The sequence below is a fragment of the Excalfactoria chinensis genome, chromosome 3 (assembly GCF_039878825.1).
Source record: "Excalfactoria chinensis isolate bCotChi1 chromosome 3, bCotChi1.hap2, whole genome shotgun sequence".
NCBI lineage: Eukaryota > Metazoa > Chordata > Aves > Galliformes > Phasianidae > Excalfactoria > Excalfactoria chinensis.
Window position 1 is genome coordinate 3,797,288 of NC_092827.1, and position 21,487 is coordinate 3,818,774.

The 21,487-nt window shown below is 44.4% G+C and overlaps 2 protein-coding genes across 4 annotated transcripts in view; both read right to left on the reverse strand.

Moving 5' to 3' along the window:
- Nucleotides 1-1,225: 1,225 nt before the first annotated feature.
- Nucleotides 1,226-15,559, reverse strand: LOC140249585 (serine protease 55-like). Its single transcript, XM_072331484.1, is given in 7 exon segments — nucleotides 1,226-1,983; nucleotides 12,013-12,105; nucleotides 12,188-12,312; nucleotides 13,320-13,567; nucleotides 14,960-15,149; nucleotides 15,297-15,501; nucleotides 15,503-15,559. Coding segments are annotated over 7 exon segments (1,224 nt in total). The 3' UTR covers nucleotides 1,226-1,677.
- A 674-nt stretch (nucleotides 15,560-16,233) lies between these two features.
- MSRA (methionine sulfoxide reductase A) overlaps nucleotides 16,234-21,487 on the reverse strand; it is a 253,554-nt gene continuing 248,300 nt past the window's right edge. Inside the window, exon 6 of one of the 3 annotated variants that reach the window (XM_072331485.1) lies at nucleotides 16,234-19,005. In XM_072331485.1, the coding sequence (XP_072187586.1) occupies nucleotides 18,841-19,005 (165 nt within the window). In that variant the 3' untranslated portion in view covers nucleotides 16,234-18,840. The remainder of the gene's footprint in view (nucleotides 19,006-21,487) is intronic. The other 2 variants (XM_072331487.1, XM_072331486.1) reach the window with 2 other exon arrangements.

Below are 21,487 nucleotides of genomic sequence, written 5' to 3' on the forward strand. Positions count from 1 at the left end.
AAGAGCAGGCTTTCCCCATGCCTTATGCTGCAGACAGGAGTGTTTTATACAACCCCTCCATTAACACAATTCAAGCAGTAGGACATGTCTCGTTTCCTTTGGGGGAAACAGTTCTGTAGCCAAATAGATTACAGCATTAGAAAACGCTTCCTGATGTCCAGCCTCTGCCACAGCTTCTAGAATCTGTTGATATATTATTAATAGAAAGGAAAATAAATATAGGTGTTAATGCCAGCAGACGCCGTCTACTACTAATAGCTGCTATGGTAATATATTCTCCTAGTTTTTAGCTTTTATTAGTCTTTTTGCAGAGGGTTACAAGACCCTTATGCATCCATTAGCCAGTCAGCCATGTGAAATTAATGTGCAACAATTTTCATAAGCATTACTCAGAACTAATAATAATTAAGCATTATTTTCTGCTCAGATAACACAGAAAATAAAGTCTGACTTTTATGCCAAGATGGGTTTGCATTAGCTTAAGGTAGATGAATAAATTCTCATTTACAAGCCTTCTCCATCAGCTAGCCAGAAAATATCAAGGTAATTAAAACCAATTTGTGAGGTTCTGTCCCATTGCACAGTCACTGAGTTCTATCACTGCTGCAAATTACAGGTGCTTTTATGCTGTTGCAAAGGTGGGACATGAAGGAGACCTTGCAGCTTGTCTTATTCCCCATCACTTTTAAGAAGAGCAAACTCCTTTTGAAAAGCAGGAAGCATTTTGCAACACACTTGGTTCCTGAAGAGTGTAGGGCAGCATTCCATGAAGGACCAGCTCAGTTCCAGTTCAAACTGGGAAGCAGACATCTCAGAAATGCATGTAACAGGCCTTTAGCAGAGGAAAAAGGCAATTTCCTTTTGATTTAATGTTTTGTTGTACGGGATGCATTTTGTCTTGTTCCTAAAACAAGGGACTTCTGAAGACGGCATTTTTTGGATACTCAGGAGCAATTCCTTCCAGCCAGCCAGATTCTTTCCCTAGTGTCTTTAGAAACACGAAGGTACTGCTTCGCAGCCCAGATCAATAGGATCAACCAGTTAGATGAAGCTACAGCTTCCAACACTGCCCAGTGGCTTTCTTGTCCTTTTTCCACCTTAAGGAGATATGGATGAGTTTGACATGTAGCCACTTTCCAGCAACTCAACACACCACCAACAGTCTTAATTGGGTCCAGCTTCAGTACAGAAGACATATTAGCCCTCTCAGCCATATGGTCTGATTTTTGGGTGGTGCTGGGTGGAGACAGGATTTAGACTCAATGATCTGTATGGGTCACTTCCAACTCAAGATATTCTATGATTCTATGAACTGATAGTTATCTGCAGTATATATTAATCCAGAGCTATCTCATAACTAAACTGACTTGCAACCGTGTGAGCCAAGATCTTTCTTAAGGTTTAAGCTGTCTTTAAAGGGCTGCATCTTGACATTGCTTCTGAGTTAGCAAATAATAGAGCTAGACATAACCCTCCTGGCCTGGAATATCTGAGTCCTGGGTCTCTCCTTTCAAGCTCCCATCCCTCTATCACCCTCTAGTCTGAAAGCAGAATCTTGCTTGGGTGTCTGTATCCACCCCAGCAAGATGGAGAATTCTGATCTGAGATACAACTTCATGGTTCTGAAGAAAAAGGAGACAGTCGTTCTGACTTTTATTATGTTTTCAAAAAATAGCTCTAGAGTAATCCAGTTGCCACTAAAGAAGCAAATAAAAGGACAGCAGATTCAAGAAACATCAGCTGAGCTGTTGCCTCTGAATGAACCTCTGTGGTACTCTCAGCTTCTTTAAGCATGCCTTCGATTAAGAAAGGTTTCCCAGTCAAGGCTGTCTCAGTCTTGATCCACTCATAGTAGCTGTAAACAGAAGTGTAGAACTGATGATACGGCTTCGCTGCACAACTGTCTCCCCAGCTGATGACGCCAACCTGAAACCACTTCATGGTGTTCGAGTAGCTGCAAACCAGGGGTGCCCCACTGTCCACCTGCAACATAAGAAAGGCATTAGAGCAGAAGCAAACCTTGGGTCTCACATAACATCTGCATCTCAGATGCTGATTGGGAAAATCAAACTCCATTCAAAACTCATGAGGACTTGAGGGAACAGGGACTCAAAATATCACAGCTTAGAGCTGTGATTCCTTGTAGCACTTAAAAGGTCTCAAATGCCCTTTGCAGCCACCCTATGAAGAAGAATGTCCTTGATTGAAAGCCGAGAGGACATCCAGTCGCCTATATGGCTTCTGGATGCAACCTAATAGTGAAGAGAAACCAGCACAAAATGCACCCAGCCACATACAGCACTTTTCTTGATAATTATGTACAGTGCAGCTCAAGGTCAGCGTAAGGTAGTTTCATTCTATAGTAGGTTGAAATGTTTTTTTTCTACCCTGTCTCCAGAACTTTGTGTGGCCAATAAGAAATTCAATGCAAACATGTTTCCCAAGACAGACAGATTTCCTGGGGAATGCTGCCCTTCCAAATTTGTTCTCCTAGTTTGAGAATTGTCTCTAACATCCACGTATGGACTCCCTTGCCACAGCAGCTACCCTAAGCTAATATTTATCAGTTAATAGAGAATTGGCCGAATTGCTCTGTGCAATAGGGCAATACTGAGCTGGATATTTGGAAAAAATTATTGTTAGAAAGAGTGAGATCAAGTATTGGCACAAGCCTCCAACGGAGGTGGTGGAGTCACTGTCCCTGGAGGTGGCCAAGAACCATGATCAGAATCACAGAACAGTGGGAGTTGAAAGGGACCTCAAGCATTCCATGTTTCCACATGTTTCTTCAGCATCCAACACTGATGGCTTTGAAGTGCTGTTCTTACAGCCATGTGTCTGTACCTCAAACAGTGGTGTTGGGCCCTTTGCAAAGTCTAAAGGTGTTTTTCAACTCTGTTTTGGCCAAGAACTGGTGTGATTCACACCAATGACCCTACAATGACCTTGAACCCAAGCATTATCAGTGCTCTGGGCAATGCCATCCTGTTTGAATGAATGAGCAACTTCTAAGCTGTGTGAGCAATTAAATTACTGGGAATGCTACTAGTTCCCTCGGGGTAGGAACAGACCTAACTTATGATCCTGGTAGCAAAAGGAAGGCACTTTGGGACTTCGAGAGGAAGATAAATGAAGACAGAAGTGTGAGAGTGACACAGTCGTGGCTGGAGAGCTCTGATCAGTGACACACTGGGGTGCACCATGTTGGTGTTTCTCAGTATGAGAGATGTGAGTATACACAGAATCCCAGGATGACAGAATCACCAAATGGTTGGGTCCCTCTGGTCCCTCCCTGCCCCATCTGGGCCACCCAGATCAGGGTGCCCAGCACCACAGCCAGGGGCTTTGGAAGATCCCCAAGGAGGAGACCCCACAGCTTTCTGCCCCTTGTGCCAGAGCTTTGTCATCTGCAGAGCAGCTCTTCCATCATCTGCAGAACGGATCTATCTCACACTGCCAGTTTTGGAGGCTATCCAAACTTGCAATGGATCTTTCTCCCAGGGCACTTACACAATTTGACACCAGTTAATTCCCGACACCTTGTGACTATCCCTGGGGGAAAAGTCTTATCACACTTTGTAGAGGCAGAGAAGGGATGGGATTTGCACAAGGCAGTGGCAGAACCAGAAGCCAGAGCCAGAAATCCCTATTCAAAGCTACTGATCATGCAGTTTTCCTTTCAAATGAGATGATTTCCTGTTTGCCCCCTTAGCTGTGTTTGCTTTGTTCTCTGCCCAGTTGGTGAGGAAGGGGAGGGCTGTCAGCTGTGAAGAGTGATATAAAAGCTTCCCAGAGAGGGAGTCAGGCAGTGCAAATCCATTTCTCTAATCCACAAACCCTGGGACCCAAATCTTAATTCAGATACCTTTCCAGGTATCTGAGATGGTGTGTGCCATGAGTACAAGAAGAGGTGCCACTGCTCTCAACTACAGCTACTTAACTTTCATGTCCATCAAAAAGAGGGATAAATCATCCTTTCTACTTAATTATAGCAGTACCCCATTTGAATCAGGAGCCTGATTTATACAGGGCTAAAGACAGAGAAAATAAACTCAGCTCTTGGGCACTTCTGAATAGCCCCGTATCCACCTTAAGCTCTCAACAAATTTTGGCCTAACATTTTCTGTCCTTGTGTAGGAGATAATGGCACGAAGGAATGTTGAGTGCTGGTACAATTATCTCACCTTCTTCATGTCTCCAGTAGCACTAATTTAATGAATGTTCAGGTTAATGACCCTGAGACTGAAGAATGTATTGAATCCTGGTGGTGAAATGCTTCTGGTCAGCAACACGCCAGATAACTGTTCCTGCTCTTCAGCCTCACAGGCAAGTTTCTGGACAGCAAAATAACTGGAAATAGCATCTTTGCTTCCGTTGCATGTTTCTTATCAACTGGTGAATGAGTGAAAAGCAATACTATCAAATCAGATGCTGCTGAACATATGCCTGCCACAACAACATGTTAATCCTCCCATTAGGAGAGGTGAGAGCAAAGATATAGCAGCTGGTAAATAATTCTGGATTGTGTAACAATTGTCACAGACTAACAAGGCACTTTGTTCGCTGAGGCTGATAAAAAAGTTTTATCCTTTCAACCACAGTCAAAGTCTTCTTGTGAGCATCAAGAGGCTTTCTGCTGACTTTAGTGGGCTTTGGAGCAAGAGCGTAATCTTCCCTTCGTATTTGTATTCGTGTCTGCAAAATGGTAATTGATCAGAACAAACATCTTCAGCCACATAAATTGTCTGAGCTGGGAGAAGCTCTGGAGGAGGGAGAACAACCCATCCGATACTCATTAGATGGATGCACAACCCTTGCAAGTCATTGCTGGTTTCATTTTCATATGGTAAGCTCTGTGTAAATTGGAGAAGATCAGCATGTGAATAAGATTTGCCATTAGAGCTGCCCTGGCTGCAGGAAGTAAAGGCTTTAGCAAAGAGATCATTTCTTCAGCTGTTTCACTGTGAACAGACTACTTTTAAAGGAACAAAGAAGGAAGGATGCTATGGCCATTTTTTAGCATGCAGGTGCCAAAGACAGATCAGGTAACACGGGGCACCTGGACTTCTCTTGGGGATCTCTTTGAGATCCCAGATGAGAGCCTCCACCTGCTCTGTCCCTCCATCTCCTTACTGGAAAATAGGGGAAGAAAAAGGCCTTACTCTCCACAGTGATGTCCATTAGTAGCCATGGTGGCAGTGAGTAAAGGTGGCCATAATGCATCTGACCAAAGCCCCATGGGACTCAGACTCCTGTCTCTGACAGATATCTGTAGCAAGTGCTTGGGGAGGAGAATGGGAAGCAAGGCAAGTGCTTACAGAGTTGTATTTACATCACAGTGGTTAATAGCCATTAAAGAGATCTTGGTCCAGGAAGTTACCTAATTGCTTTTTGAATTCATTTATCCCTTAGGATAAATACCCACAACATCCTGGTCAGTGAGCTCCATAGTTTAATTATCTGTTAGATGAAAAAGCACTTTCCTTTCCTTGCTTTGAATCTGTTGCCTGACGCAGTCATTGGATTCCCCATCCTTCACGTGTTTTGAGCAACAGTGACAAGAGAACAGCCTGTGCTGTTCATGACTATAGAAATCTGTGTCATACTCTCATCTGACAGCTGACAAGCCTCTGAGTCCTACTCTGCTATCTCCCTTCCTGCAGGAAGCCGTTCCGTGTCCCTGCTCTTCCCACTCTCCTGCTTCCTTACACTACCTTCCTTCTCAGATGAAGTGGATGGGAACTGCAATCAGCACATGATGTAGGCCTCCAAGATTACTGCCCCGGTATAATACATGTTTGTTTCACTACCTGTTCCTTTCCTAATAACTTATTATGCTCTTGTTGCCTCTTTGACCTCCATAGAACCTCATGCTGATGCTTTTGAAGGACTATCCAGAGTCACTCTGAGATCTTCTTACATGGTAATGGCTAATTTAGAACCCATTATTGTATGTGTACAGCTGGAGTTACTTTTCCCTGTATTCATTACTTTGCCCTTATCAACAGTGAACTGCATCTGCTGTTTTAACCTCCAGACACTGAGAATAACAAGCTCCTCTTGCACCTCTGCACAGTCCTTTTTAATCTTGACCAATTTGAATAGTGTTGTGGCATTATCCAGCTTTGTTTTTTCAGCATCAGTCCTCCCTGAGCAGCACAATTCCTTGCACAGATCCCAGTGGGACTCCCCTCCAGAGCCCTTTCTCCCAACAAACCTTTTCCTCCATGCTGCCTCCCTTTCAAACCAAAGCCCTTAGAATCATAGAATCATAGAATTACCCAGGTTGGAAAAGACCTTGGAGATCAAGTCCAACCGCAGCCTAACCATAGTACCCCATCTCTAAAAAAACCTCTGCTAAATCATATCCCTGAGTACCACATCCAAATGACTCTTAAACACATCCAGGGATGGCGATTCAACCACCTCCCTGGGGAGCCTATTCCAGTACCTAACCACCCTTTCTGTAAAGAAGTTCTTTCTAATATCCAACCTAAACTTGCCCTGGTGCAACTTGAGGCCATTTCCTCTCGTCCTGTCACTTGTCACTAGTGAGAAGAGACCTGCCCCACTCTCACTGTAAGAACCTTTCAGGTACTGGAAGAGCGCGATAAGGTCTCCCCTCAGCCTCCTTTTCCCCAGACTAAACAGCCCCAGCTTCCTTAGCCTCTCCTCGTAGGGCTGATTCTCCAAGCCCTTCACGAGCCTTGTTGCCCTTCCACTTAATGACAGCTCACTTTCTGCATGAGCCACAGGTGAGAAATCTCGTTAAAAGAATTTGGGGTATTTCAGCGTGTTATATCAGCTAGATCACCTTCTGCTTGTCAACTCCTTCAAAGAACTGGAATCCATCTGTGAGTCATGAAAGCTCACCCTGAAAGCTGCTTGACTCACACTAATTGAATGAGAAGAGGCTGCTGTGAGTCACTGTACCTAACACCCCACTCCAAGGACAAGTGTTCACTGGGTTTTCTGTTCAGTTGGATCTAGAGACGTTCTGCTCTACCCTCACCCCCCACCCAGATCTCCATCCAAATAATGCTGGATTCCATTCATGCAAACCAAGCAGCTTCAGTTTGAGGGACTGAAGACCAAAACTCTAGTATAGGTGTGGGTCACCGTGAGCATCTCAGATCCTTGCCATAGGAAGGAACAGCTTTCATGGATGAAAGAAATAAGCCACTACATCTTGCATGTGTCACTTGCCTGTCCATATGATAAAATGACCAGTTGATGAAAGCTCTACCAAGCATCGGGATGCAAGAAAATATTCTAATTATTGTAAGTCGCACATCAAAGCAACCTTTAGAAGAAAATGTAACAGCAAAAATGTCTTTCAACTGCTTTGTTCTATTATTTTTTTTTCATAGCCCCATCCTATTTAAACTCACCAGTCTCTGTGGGAAAAAGAAGAAACTACCCTACACCTTGACATGATAGAAATTGTCCTGTGGTGGAGAATCTATCATGAGACATGTCAGTGGGTAACTCTCTTCAATATTAAGGTGCAACAGTAAAGCAGTACTGTCTTATTAGTAGCAAGAGTTGAAATATGGCTAGCTTTGAATGCCTGTCTTCAGGACATCTCCTACTGATAGGCAGGAGGGCCTATGACCTCAGACCTCACACAGATACTCTCCACACCTACAGCCTACAATCACACTATCATCCATCCCCCTCCGTGTGTATATTTTTAACAGCTGGAGGAATTGGGCAGGTTTTCTTGGATTGTGGCCTTTGCCTTGCTTCTGTGACCATTTACCTACATGAAGCCAAGTTTCATTTGCAGACCTTTTCTTTGAAAAATTCTGTTTCATAAGTTTTCCTTTGCAGTTCTTGAGCCTCATTAACACAACAAAAAGGATGAAAGAGCTTGTAAAATGATGCAGGAGTTCTGGTTACTACTACATGGGTTTAGCTCTCTCTCTTAGGCACAGTGGGGTGGCAGTAGGGGTGGATTCAGCTCCAGACAAATATCACATGTTTAAGGGGGTTCCAGAGCAAATCTCAAGCTCCCTGCACAATTGTGTGTTCACCACTTGGGTATGACTCAAAAAGGGGACAGCTGGATGCCATGAGGATATCACAGAATCACAGAATGAATCATACAATGACTTGGGTTGAAAGGAATCTCAAAGATAATCAAGTTCCAACCCCACTGCTGTGGGCAGGGATGCCAACCGCTATGTCAGGCAGCAGGTCAGGTTGCCCATGGCCCCATCCAAACTGGCCTTGAACACCTCTGGGGTCTGGGTGACAACTCAGGGCAGCCTGTGCCAGGGTCTTACTGTCCTCTCTGTGAAAAGACATTCCATAGACCCTGGAATATCTAAGACCATGTTAGAGACTTCCTTGTAGGGAACTGTCCTGCCTTGGAGCCGTGTGTCTGCCTGTTAGCTTGAGTGATCAGTGCTCCTACAGGGTCTTGCCTCATTTTAAAACAGATGTTTGAAACAATTCAAATGAATCACACATTCAGAATTACTTTTTTTTAATCCCCATTAAGATAAACATGACTGGCTAGTTGCAAATAGCTATAGAAGAGACATTTCATGTTATCAGACAAATCTCACCAAAGAACTACTGCTATGGCTATAGCTACATGGTGTGGGGGGCCTTAGCATCTCAAAACGGATGCTAAGCCATTCAGAGAACTCCAGAATGGTTGGGGTCAGGGGCACCCCCATGTCCCTCTGCTCCCCACTGCCCCAGCAGGACCACCCAGAGCAGGGTGCCCATCACCATGGCCAGTAGCTTTGGAAGATGCCCAGGGAGGAAACCCTACAGCTCTCTGCCCCCTGTGCCAGGGCTCTGGCACCTGCCCAACACAGCATGGGAGGAGGGAGGAGTGAAGACGAGTTGGACAACCTCTTTCTGGCCCCACAGTGATTCAATCTCCTCCAAGTCTGTCCTGGGTCCCCTACATCTCCTGCTGGCCTGAACTGCACATGAACTGTGACATCCAGCAAGACAAGTTCTCTCTCTAATCACCACATCTCTGAGTTACCTCCGCAGAACCTCCCATGCAGAAGCTCTCTGAAACATAATTGGGTAATTTAATGAATTTTGTCTGGGTAGGCGAGACAATGAAGAGGCATTTGCTTTGCAAGTCCCTTATACTCTAATTATCATTCAAGTTACTGTTGAAACAGGGCCTAACAAAAGGTGCTTGAGAAAGCAAGAATTAGACATCAATTAAGGTTCACAAGGTCATGGAAGAAACACAGCACACAAAAAAATAACACATAGGCCATCTCTAATGTCCGTTCTTTAGCACCCGTACTCCATGAATATCCGTTAATGCTAATGTTTATGACTAAGTAGAACTATAAGTCAATTATAGATCCTGTTAGTGTTAATTTGTGGTCAATCTATATATTTGTCTGAAGAGCCGCATGGAAATTGGTATACAATAGATTTTTCTTTTTAAGTGAATAGATTTTTTTAAAGTACAAATACTCAGGAGCTCTGCTATTTGATCTCCTTGGGTTATTATGGGAATACAGTCAGTGATCCACAAATGAGTTATGCTCTAGTAATACAATGATGGCAGCTAGTAGAGCAGTCTGAGCCTTTCGATTCATGACCTACACCACATATCAAGGAGTAGCTGATACCAAGTTGTATCAGTAGAATAAAGCTTTTACATGACACTTTGGTGAACATGTCTGTGTGGCTCTGCTTGCTCATACAAAACCAGCTTTCTGCAATGGGGAAAATCCAGCACGAGTGGTACCCAGAGTAGAGGTCAAGCATGGTAATCCTTTGGATCCAGATCAGATCATGAGGACTTACAGCCTGTGATCTAGATGCAACTTTCCCATCTTAGCCTAACTCTGGGCATGAACAAAGGCACCCTCCTCCCTCCTACGTCTTTGTCCAGATACATGAGTAAGACCTACACTTAAAAGCATGGACAGGAGACTAAAAGGTAAAACTTCTATCACCTCATCACCCAGAGTTTATCCAACAACCTCAAACCCCAACTACAAGCAATGCTACTAATCCCATCTGGGTCCCCCAAAATACAGAAGTATGTTGGTGTGATAAAGTAAGGCTTCCCACAGAGCTGTCTAGAGAAATCACTCTCTCTTTGTAGAGGACTTAGCAACTTTGAGATTTGGACTCTTTTTCATTTGAAACAAAACCCTGTCTATGGAAAAGGCTAGATTGATAGACTGGACTTGGAGGAGCATGTCTTCCTGCAGAGCCAATATCAGGCTGGGACCTGCTCTACCAGTTCCTTATCTGGCAGTCTACTATGAGCGAAACAGTAGACTTCTGTACCAGCCTAGCAAGACCAAAATCACAGAATCATTGAGCCACTGAAGCATAAAATCAGAGTCATAGTGTCACAGAGTAGTTGGCAAGATCATTCAGTTCTGGCTCCTTTTACATCTAGTTCCAACCTTCTGCACCCAAACCCTATAAGTGCAAACCATCCACCAGTAAAATACTTCCCTCCAGAAAATTAGCAAACCCTGATGAGAAGTCATGTCACCTGTTTCACCCCTGAAAAGCCCTACTTCTAGCTTAGGGTATCTTTTAGTCTTGTTTTTGTTATTCCAGGTTGCAAGTCATTTCTGTCTGACCAAACTTCTGCTAAAGTGGGCACTTGCTGGGTTATGAGCATTATTATACATCCAGTCACTCTGTTCCTTGACTGCTTGGAAAGCTCACATTTCTAGTTCTTTTCTCAGACTACTCTAACATTATTGTAGATCAAAATAGCAGCCTTGTCAGTTTTCTGAATGCAAGAGATTAGTTTTGCTGGGTACAAGTGCTCTTGCAGTTTCACCAGCATAATTCAGATGCAGAACTTAAGGCTGGGCTGGGAAGTGCATTCTTTAATCATGTTAATGTTATCCCATGGCAGTTTTCTTCTTAAATTTGTGATTGAATTTAATGGAGGTGAAAGTCACTAGATGAATGGCTTCACAGGCAGACACTCTCTGGCTAATGAACAAAAATGATTTTCCAAAGTGAAGAAAAAAATATATATAATAATAATAATAATTCAAAGCAAAAATATATATTTTGCAAAGCAAAGCTTCTCCTTCTCTACTCAGCTATGAGCAATCCGCACCCCTGTCCCTGCTACCTGTACCTGATTTCAAGGATCTCTTTGAGTCATGGGTGTTATTTCCCTCAATGAAGGATTCCTACAGGATGAAGCTCTACAAGTTCAAGTGTCTGACTGCCTGTCCCCCTCCAAATGAAGGCACATTTCTAAGAAGCATAGAATCATAGAACCATAGAATTACTCAGGTTGCAAAAGACCTTAAAGATCAAGTCCAACCACAGCCTAACCATAGTACCCTAACTCTAACAACCCTCTGCTAAATCATATCTCTGAGCATCACATCCAAACGGCTCTTAAACACATCCAGGGACGGTGACTCAACCACATTCCACAGAATCACATAAAGGATGAGGTTGGAAGGGATCTCTGGAGGTCGTCTGATCCAACCAATGTTTGTTTCAGCTCTCTCCCCTTAGCAGTCCCTTGTATCAAATACTGCTTGAGCTTTATAATTTATCCTCAAAAGTCCATCATCCCATATCACTAACCCACTGTAATATGTAACAAGTTTTGGAAGCCACAGACAAACCTGCCATGCTAAGGACATTTCTGTCAGCACAAAGACCAACTTTTGAAAGATTTCTAACGTTCATAGAATCACAGAATCATTAAGGTTGGAAGGCCAACAAGATCACTAAATCCAACCACCAACCCATGCCTGTGACCACTTTAGACCATGTCACTCAGTGTGACATCCACACTTGAACACTTCCAGTGATGGTGACTCCACCACTTCAATGGGCATCCTGTGCCAATACCTCACAACACTCCTGGATTTGTCTTCTTTTTTCTTTTGGCCCTCCTGGACAGATCTGCCTGTCTTCTTTCCATATTTAACCAGGTAACAGAGCAGTGCTGCCTGTACCAAGGCTGAGGAGAAAGCAGACCACACTGTGCTGAGCTCCCACCACCATACATCCACCACTGACCTCCAGGAGTTCTGTACCACATTGTTTGGGTCTATATGCGCTTGCTGTACACCAGAAAGGCAAGTCCTTGGCCTTTGAGCTTTTTGCCCTGGCCTAATTCAAGGAAGCTTTAGCAACCCTATGAAACTATGGGAAGTGTGGATGTCCCTGCGCCCTCACTGGCAGTACGGTTTACCTGGCAGGATCCTTCCTCCAGCTCAACACATAACATATCCTTTGGTAGCTGTGGTATCTGGTCCAAGCACTCTTCCCGGCTGACGAGCTTCATCCTCGCTTTCTGCAGCATGTTGGATGCTGGCAATGCAGATGTTAAGTAAGTGAGAAGAGAAGCCTCACCAAACTACAGAACCTTAAGGAAGATGGCACTCAAAGGTAATTTCTTAAAAGACAGAAATTTTTCATGCTCCTTTCCCAGCTAACATGGGACCCCCTCATAGAAGAATCCACAGATTAAAATGCTTTAATATGGGAATCTCCAGGGAGGTGGCTGCATGTCTAGCTGAGATCTAATTGACAGCAGTCAAAAGGGAGTCAGGCTGGTGACACTCAAGGTGACATTTCAGTGATGTCTACCTACAGAAGTCAAGAAAACAACCATGCTTCCACCTATGCAAGAACAATAGGTTATATATATAGGTTATATAGGTTATATACAGCTTCATGTTCTGATTTTCAGTTATATGAAGTGAATGAAGCATAAGAAGGAAAATGCAGAGGTTCAGAGAGGAAACAGTAACCCTACAGAGCAGAATAGCAAGGATGAAATGGGACATGAGCTTCCTGCATCAGGGAAGGACTGTTAAAGCCCCAAGGCACAACTCTACCCACTCTGTCCTGATTACCTCTTTCCAATAATGAAATAGCTCATTAGCTATTTGGTGGTATTTGTTTAGGATAGGCATTTTGGGTCACAATCAGTGCTGGAGCTACTTTCATTAGGGCTTAAATGGATCAATCAGTAATAGTAATCTACTTTTCCAAATGAAGTACAAGAAGGGGTGGTCAGAACCATTGAATCAACATGTTTAGTAAAGGCATCTTTACAAAGGCGACCTTGAATCTTCACTTCTCTTATTCAAGACCACTTTAGACCCAACATAAATTTCCCAGCATGGTTGGAAATTGCCTTACTTTGGGTGCTCAAAAAGCCAAGGAAGAAGGTTGAGTTCTTGCAATGCAAAGGTGGGCTCTAATATTTCGTTTGGAACACACATGCTTATTGTGGGTAACCCCTCCCAGAGGGAGAATATCTGCTTTAAATGGATGAAAACCTCAATTAACAGATATATCTGCCTGTAACATCTCATCTGCACCTGTCATTCCCCATCCAGAAACCCAGCAGTGTTGCCATGAACTGATTTCATCCATGTAGGGAAAGCAGACGGGGTGTTTCTCATCATTGAATTCAATGGGATAGTCGAGCATGATCAGAGCAATATCATGCTTCAAGGTTATTCTGTTGAAGTCTTCATGCAGGATCAAGGTTCTTGGCTCACGTACTTCCAGTGCAAGGTCAAGGTCAGCTGCTCCCATTACAATCTTAAGATCTGCTGGCCTTGTAAAAAGACGAAAAAAAGTACATGCATGAGAAAATGGAAAGGCTTTGTGTTATAAAAGTTGGTGCCTCCTTTCCCTGAGCAGGGTAGGGTGGTGGTCTGCAAATAGCAGGGTTGGGTTAGCTACAAGTATCACAGAAATCAGCTCTCACTTACAGGCTAAGCTTAATTTTCAGGTGAAGTGGAAGAAGAGGTAGAAAGTGAATGTAAGGAGGTTCTAAATAGCCCAGCTAATGAACAGATGGAGAGAGCTAGGTGCTCAGGATAGCTGTGACCAGGGCTGGCTGCTCCATGACCACACTGTCCTTTGTCAGTTGCTCCAGGCAGTGGTGCCACAGGTCACTTGTCACTGAACAGTCCTGGCTCTTGGACCTGCCTAATTTTGGAGGGCTGGACTCTGCTCCATTGGGCATCGCATGGGTTGATTTATCCAGAAACTGCCAGATTAATGTCAGACTACGCATAAAGTAAAGGAGTTTGCTGTATGATAGCAAAAAATTTGGGGCTTGGGATAAATTGGAGTGGAATATACCTCTTTTGACAAGGTACCACGACATGTGCTGATGTATAGAAACAGCTTGAGGGCAGCAGAATAACACCACAACCATTTACAGAAGGATGCTCATACCATCCTTCAATATACTCGCCTTCTAGATCTTCTGGTTATGATTTGTGCAAATTCCTGGTGTAATGCCACCTGTGATCAATGACTGGTCTTTTTTCTTTCTTTTTTTTCCCCCTCTCAGGACTTTCTTTCTGGCTCCATCACATACATTTTGTACTTGATCCCAAAGACATACATATCCTACACCCTGTAGAGCAGTGTTATCATTTCATTGTGCCTGGGCAGTTCTTTTTTACCCCAAGTAGAACAGAATAGAGAGAACAGAATAGAGTGGAAAGAACAGGATAGGATAGGATAGGATAGGATAGGATAGGATAGGATAGGATAGGATAGGATAGGATAGGATAGGACAGGGCAGGATGAGACAGGATGGGATGGGATGGGACAGGGCAGGATAGGACAGGGCAGGATGAGACAGGATGGGATGGGATGGGATAGGATAGCATGGGATAGGATAGCATGGGATAGGATAAGATAGAGCAATATGATACAGTACAATATGATATTTGAGTTGGAAGTGACCTACAATCATCTAGTTCAACTGTCTGACTTCTTCAGGACTAACAAAACATTGAAGCACATTATGGACCAGCATCTCCCTCCCCAATTCCCCTCCTCAGGAAGGTGAAGAGATCAACAAGGTCTCCTTACATTCTCCTCTACTCCAAAACAGACAACCTATATGTCCTGGGCCTCTTCCCTAAGCCTCTACCCTCCCGCCCTTTTGCTAACCTCACAGTCCTCCTCCAGGTAGAGAAGTACTTACACCTCATCTGCAAAGCAATGGGCCGCAGTCAGGATCCACAATGCGCTGATTATGCTGCCTCCACAGATGTGTCTCCCATTGCTCTGGATGCTCACTTGCCATGGGAACTCTCCATCTTTGGCATGTTTCCCACCTGTGATCCTCTTGCCAGTCCACAGAAAGGACTCAAAAGATGGTCGGAGGCCACACTCTGGGTACAAAATAAGACATACTGCTCATGTATGCCTGCAGCACTGCCTATGCTACTAAATCCGAAGGGAAAGATGTAGGTGAAAGCACTGATCCTTGATCACCCTTGCTACTTGTTCAAGGAATGAGACAGGAGAATTGCATTTACCATTGATTGAGTTTGTAGACTGGATATCAACCACTTCGCTCTGCTTGTGACTTCTGTAGAACGCATAAGATTTGGAAGAGCTGCCTGCATGGATGCTGCTGATTAGAGAAGTTAACAACAAGAAAGTAAGGGGAAGCATTTTCATCCTACTCTTGGACTAATGCTCTTCACAATAGTCAGGACAGTGATGCTTCCACAGCCACATCCATCCACCAGGGGCAGCCAGGCTGTGATATCACAATATTCGTTTGTCCTGCTGACATCACAGTTGGATGCTACACTTCTGGGATGATGAGGGAAAGCTCACACTTCACTGGCCAACAGCTCAGTGATTTCCATCAGACTTGGGACCTGCTTTAGTTATGATGCAGATTGGGCAGTACTCCACCCTGTACTTAATTTCATGGAGTATCAGAATAGTGGACTTCTTGGGCTGGGTGCTGTAGCCCTTCATTCTCAAACCATTCTTTTCTCTTCAAAGACTTTATTTGTTGGTCGTGCTCTAGTTTTCATCTTTGAGAAGCTCTGGAGCCTATCAAAATTTGAATGAATTTCCCCTTCTCTGTTCAGACCATCTCTACAATATCAGAAGTAAGCAGCAGCTGTGTGGTAGGTCCAGGTTCAAACAGAGTGAATTACAGAACCAAAGATGCTGAGGCAGCCAATCCCATCCTTCCAGGAAACTGTGTATGAGGGTAGCTTAGAAAACCAAACCCAGCTTAGAAAATCAATCCATGAACCTGAATCATTTCTCCTTTACTGATTTTACCCTCCCTACTGTTTGTACCTCCAACAGCAACTGCAAGAGTTCAAGGCCAAAATTCCTCCGTAGAGTATCTCTACTAAATAAAAGGACAGGACTCAAAAAAACTCAGACTAAGTTCAGACCTGAGCTCAGTATTAAGGACAGAATGGTGTTTTCTCCAATCACTTTAATGATACAATAACTGCAGCAGAGAGTAGGAGGCAAAGGGAGGGGAAAGGACAGAAGAAACCAGGTAATGTTTTATGAGCACCAGAATGATTCAAAATATGAGATGTTTTGCCCTGTACACTGCAGCAAACCAAGAGTCATCCTGCTGAAGTCTGAAATGCACCAAGGTTAAAAATGCATAGGAAGAAAGTCAGACTTTATTTTCCTCTCTTTTTCTTTTTCTTTTGCTTTGCTTTTATGCCACCCCATGCCTAGGAAATTGGATGAAAGTGCTGATTTCCTTGACAGTGAGGAATAGAACGATTCAGAGGTAAATACTAACAACAAACAGGTGACCAGTTCCTATGGCAACTGGAAATTCCAAGTGTGCTGCAGACACATTTTGGGGTATCTCCAGAAGGAGCCTAACATGGCAATCCTATCAGTAGTAGCTCCTAGCAAGCTTGCCCCAGGCATAAGACTCTTAAAAAGAACAGTTATCATTGGGCTATCCAATGTAATGGTGTGGATGTGTGGCTCTGCATCCTCACTGTCTGGTCCTCTGAACAATCTTTATGTGTTCCTCTTCCCAGAATTGCCACATCAAAAGGAGGTCCTACCAATTTTCCCTAGAGAAAAGCAAAGTTGTTCCATCACTCATCTCTGTGGATACACCAATGACACATGCCCTTCAGAAGTTGTGATCAGAGCAGCTTCCAAAATAGGAAATGAGAGGCTGAAGGCCACATTTCACACTAGCCTGAGAAATATAATAAGCAACAAGCTGTGTAGGTGGAATTAACATATCCCCATCTTTCTCACTGAAGTTGTTTAACATAAGAGGACATCCCATAGCATGTATGTATGTCTCAAAAGATCCTGTACCCATATAGGATATCCCCTGCACCTCCTATGTCCTTCAGATATAACTTTTGGTCTTTTGAGATCCCCCTGAAATGAAAGGTTTTGTCTCTTTCTGGCTGCTCTGCATTCCAGATGCACTGGGGCAGATGTAATCCCACATCTTATGTTTGCACAGCACCTCCCATAATGAGCTCTGATTTCAGAATCATAGAATCACCAAGGCTGGAAAAGTCCTCTTAGATCATCCAGCCCAACTGTCCAACTACCAATACTAATAACTTACTGAGGATGCACTCAGTGCCCCCATCCAAATCATCAGTAAAGATATTAAACAGGACAGGCCCAAATACCGACCCCTGGGGAACAACGCTTGGATCAGCCACCAGCTGGATGTGACTCCATTCACCAGCACTCTTCGGTCCTGGCCCTCCAGCCAGCTCCTAACACAGAAAAGAGTATAACTGTCCAAGCCACAGACTGCAGCTTCTTCAGAAGAAGCTGTGGGAAGAAGCTCCAGGACAGTAATGTTGGGAAACAGCGTTGAAGGCTTTGCTGAAGTCTGGGTAGATCACATCAGCAGCCTTTCCCTTGTTCACCAGGCGGGTTGCTATGTCATAGAAGGAGATCAAGTTGGCCAGGCAGGACCTGCCTTTCACAGATCCATGTTGGCTGGGTCTGATTCACTTGTTGTCCCGCATGCACCAGGTGATCTCACTCAAAATGATCTTCATAATCTTTCCTGGCACTGAGGTCAGGCTGATGGGCCTGCAGTTCCCCAGATCCTCCTTAGGAACCTTGTAGATGGGAGTCATAGTGACAAGTCTCCAACCCTTTGGGACCTCTCCAGTTGACCAGAAAAGCTTGTTGGTGACACCACAGGCTACTGAAGTACAAATAGCTAATCATGGGAATAATTATCTTACAGTACACCTCGTATCCTCCTCTGTAGTGTCATGCATAATAATACTGATTTTAAAAAGCCCTGGTGTTTAATTAGTAGGCTGCAGCCTTTTCTAATATTTGATACCTTTTCCAGATCTACCCAGACATATATTTAGAGCCACGGAACACACTGGAGATAGAATTTTTCTTTCCTGTCTCTGTAATTTATTGCAGTGCAGGAAACCAAATTGATTTCTTTCTGTGTTTGTACATTTTTTGGAACTGTCAAAAAGAAGTATCACGTTACAATTTTTACTTTTTCTGACTAAAATTGCTCCAGAAAATAGGCACTATAGGTGATATTACACGTTGCAGCGGAAATGGAATTGTGAGAGAATTACTGATCTTCTAAATTCATCATTCTCGAAGACATCAAATTACAGGGTTGTGAAAGCTGAGATGAGCTCAGCCATGTCTCCAGAAATCAAAGCTAAAGCATGAACAAATTCATCAGTCCAAGAAAATAAGTATGCCTATTAGCGATGCAAAGTGCTTAATGGGTCCAGCCACCCCATAATCCATCCCTTTAACAGCATTTCAAGCCAAACTTTAAAAAGTTTCTTTCCTCTCCATATTTCAAGCATACAAGGAAAACAGGGACCTGCACAGAGCAAGAAGCTTCATTGGCTAGCAAGCAAAATTTCCAAATCTCTTTGGCTTTTAATGTCAATGAACAGGAAGCTGCTCAGATCACACAAAGCCATCCTACTGGACGTCCTACATCTTGATGCACTGATGCTGTGGGTACTGGAACAGCTCTCAGTGTTGTCGGCCCTTTCAGAAACCCCCCCTAGAACAAAGTATTGGGGGTGCCACGAGCACAAGCTATTCCTTGATCCCGATCGGGCAGGAAATCCCCGTTCCCCCGAGGCCACAGTATCCATTGGGGTTCTTGCTGAGGTACTGCTGATGGTAATCTTCAGCATAATAAAACTCCGGAGCCTCCCGGATTTCTGTTGTGATGGCACCAAAACCACTTTCTGTCAATACCTGTCAAGAGACAACATGGAGATCCATTAGTGGTTTGTTGGCTTCCTTGCTGATGAATGACATATGGTTTCCTCTTAGAAGGAACCACAGGCATCTCTCAGTGCCTGGACCACACTTATAACACATCCCCCAGAGCCTTTTATCCTTGTAATTTCTCTAGGAGAGGTTGTGGGCACCAAAATACGTGTCGGTGAGAAGGGGCAGTGCACCCTTCATTTTTAATGGCTCATTTGTTTAATTTGCTATCGCCACACATTTGTTCTCTCTTCTTTATCAGTCACACCAGCTAGGGATGTGGTACCATTAGTAGAAGTGGAAAAGAGATGTGCAAGGCTGGCAGCCTTGGAGGTGTCCAAGGACTTCACTTGGCCAAAGTCTCAGTTCTGAAATGCGCTGTTCAGCCAATCATGCCAAGAAGAATTTTGGGATGAAATTTGAGCTCCACTGACAACAGTGGGAAATAAGAACATTTAGGCTCTTTTCAATATCTCTGCAAACCCTTTCTTCAAAATGAACGATTCCATCATGAAAAGAATTGTGTCTCACTTCTTAAAGAAGATCTGTCAGCGAGTGGACCAGTAGCAGTAATATCACTTTGCAGGGACAGGAGAAGGAACGTGGGTGGGAATTTTCAATTAGACTTAAAACTCCTTTCTGATATCCCTAGCTGAATTCAAAACTCCTGGAGGTTTTCTGATAGAGGAAACTTCTTTTTCATATGAACTGCCGTGCCGTTTTACCTACTGAATTTTTTATTTCTAAGGAAATTGCTAAGCACCAACCTTTTGGAGCCAGTTCTCACCTCATCTCAGTGGGGACTGCTCACTGCTGTCCATGATAATCGTATAAGCACTTTAATTGGTGTCAGACTAGTGTTTACTGTTGTAAAGTATATTTCTAAAGCCCTGGACATTGGTAGATCTGTGTTGCTGTCAGCCAGAATTGACAGCAAGATGGGCTTTAAGAAGAAAGCATTAGCAGATAAGCTGATTACCTGACAAATGTGTGCCATCTCATCATACTGACAATAAAGCCTATAAAAGGAAGTCACCACACAATGTCATAAAACCAGACCTGGAAGGACCTTTAGGAAGTCATCCAATACAACTTCCTTCATCACAGTAAAACTCAACTCAGCCAGCAGACCTTTGTTTAACTACTCCTCAGGGATCTTCAGAGATGGGCATCCTCCAGTGATTACAGAATCACAGAATCACAGAATCACAGAATTATAGGGGTTGGAAGGGACCTCTAGAGATCATCGAGTCCAACCCCCCTGCCAAAGCAGGCTCCCTACACCACGTCGCACAGGTAGGCGTCCAGGCGGGTCTTGAATATCTCCAGAGAAGGAGACTCCACCACCTCCCTGGGCAGCCTGTTCCAGTGCTCCGTCACCCTCACCGTAAAGAAGTTCTTGCGCACATTCGTGCGGAACTTCCTATGCTGAAGTTTCAGCCCATTGCCCCTAGTCCTGTCCCCACGCACTACTGAAAAGAGACCAGCCTCGCCACTATGGCTCCCACACCTCAGGTATTTATAAACCTGGATCAAGTCCCCTCTCAGCCTTCTTTTCTCAAGGCTAAACAGACCCAGTTCCCTAAGTCTCTCCTCGTAGGGGAGATGGTCCAGGCCCTTCACCATCTTTGTGGCCCTCCGCTGGACTCTTTCCAAGAGATCCCTGTCTTTTTTGTACTGGGGAGCCCAGAACTGGACACAATATTCCAGATGAGGCCTCACCAGGGCAGAGTAGAGGGGGAGGATCACCTCCCTTGACCTGCTGGCTACGCTCTTTTTAATGCACTCCAGAATGCCATTGGCCTTTTTGGCTACAAGGGCACACTGCTGGCTCATGGCCAACCTGTCGTCCACCAGGACGCCCAGGTCCCTCTCAGCAGAGCTCCTCTCCAGCAGGTCTTCCCCCAACCTGTACTGGTGTATGCAATTATTTCTACCGAGATGCAAGACTCTACACTTGCTTATGTTAAACCTCATCCGGTTTCTTACTGCCCAGCTCTCCAGCCTGTCCAGGTCTCTCTGAATGGCCGCACAGCCTTCAGGCGTGTCAGCCAATCCTCCCAGCTTCGTGTCATCAGCAAACTTGCTGAGGGTGGCCACTATCCCCTCATCAAGGTCGTTGATGAAGATGTTGAACAAGACTGGACCCAGCACAGACCCCTGGGGGACACCACTAGTCACAGGCCTCCAGCCAGACACCGCACCGCCAACGACAACCCTCTGCACTCTGCCAGTCAGCCAATTCTCGATCCACTTCACCGTCCACTCATCTATCCCATACTTCCTCAGCTTTGTTATAAGGATGTCATGGGGGACCGTATCAAAAGCCTTACTGAAATCAAGGTAGACTACATCTACCGCTCTCCCCCCGTCCACCCAGCTAGTGACATCTTCATAAAAGGCCACCAGGTTGGTCGAGCACGACCTCCCCTTGGTGAACCCATGCTGAGTACTCCTGATAACCTCC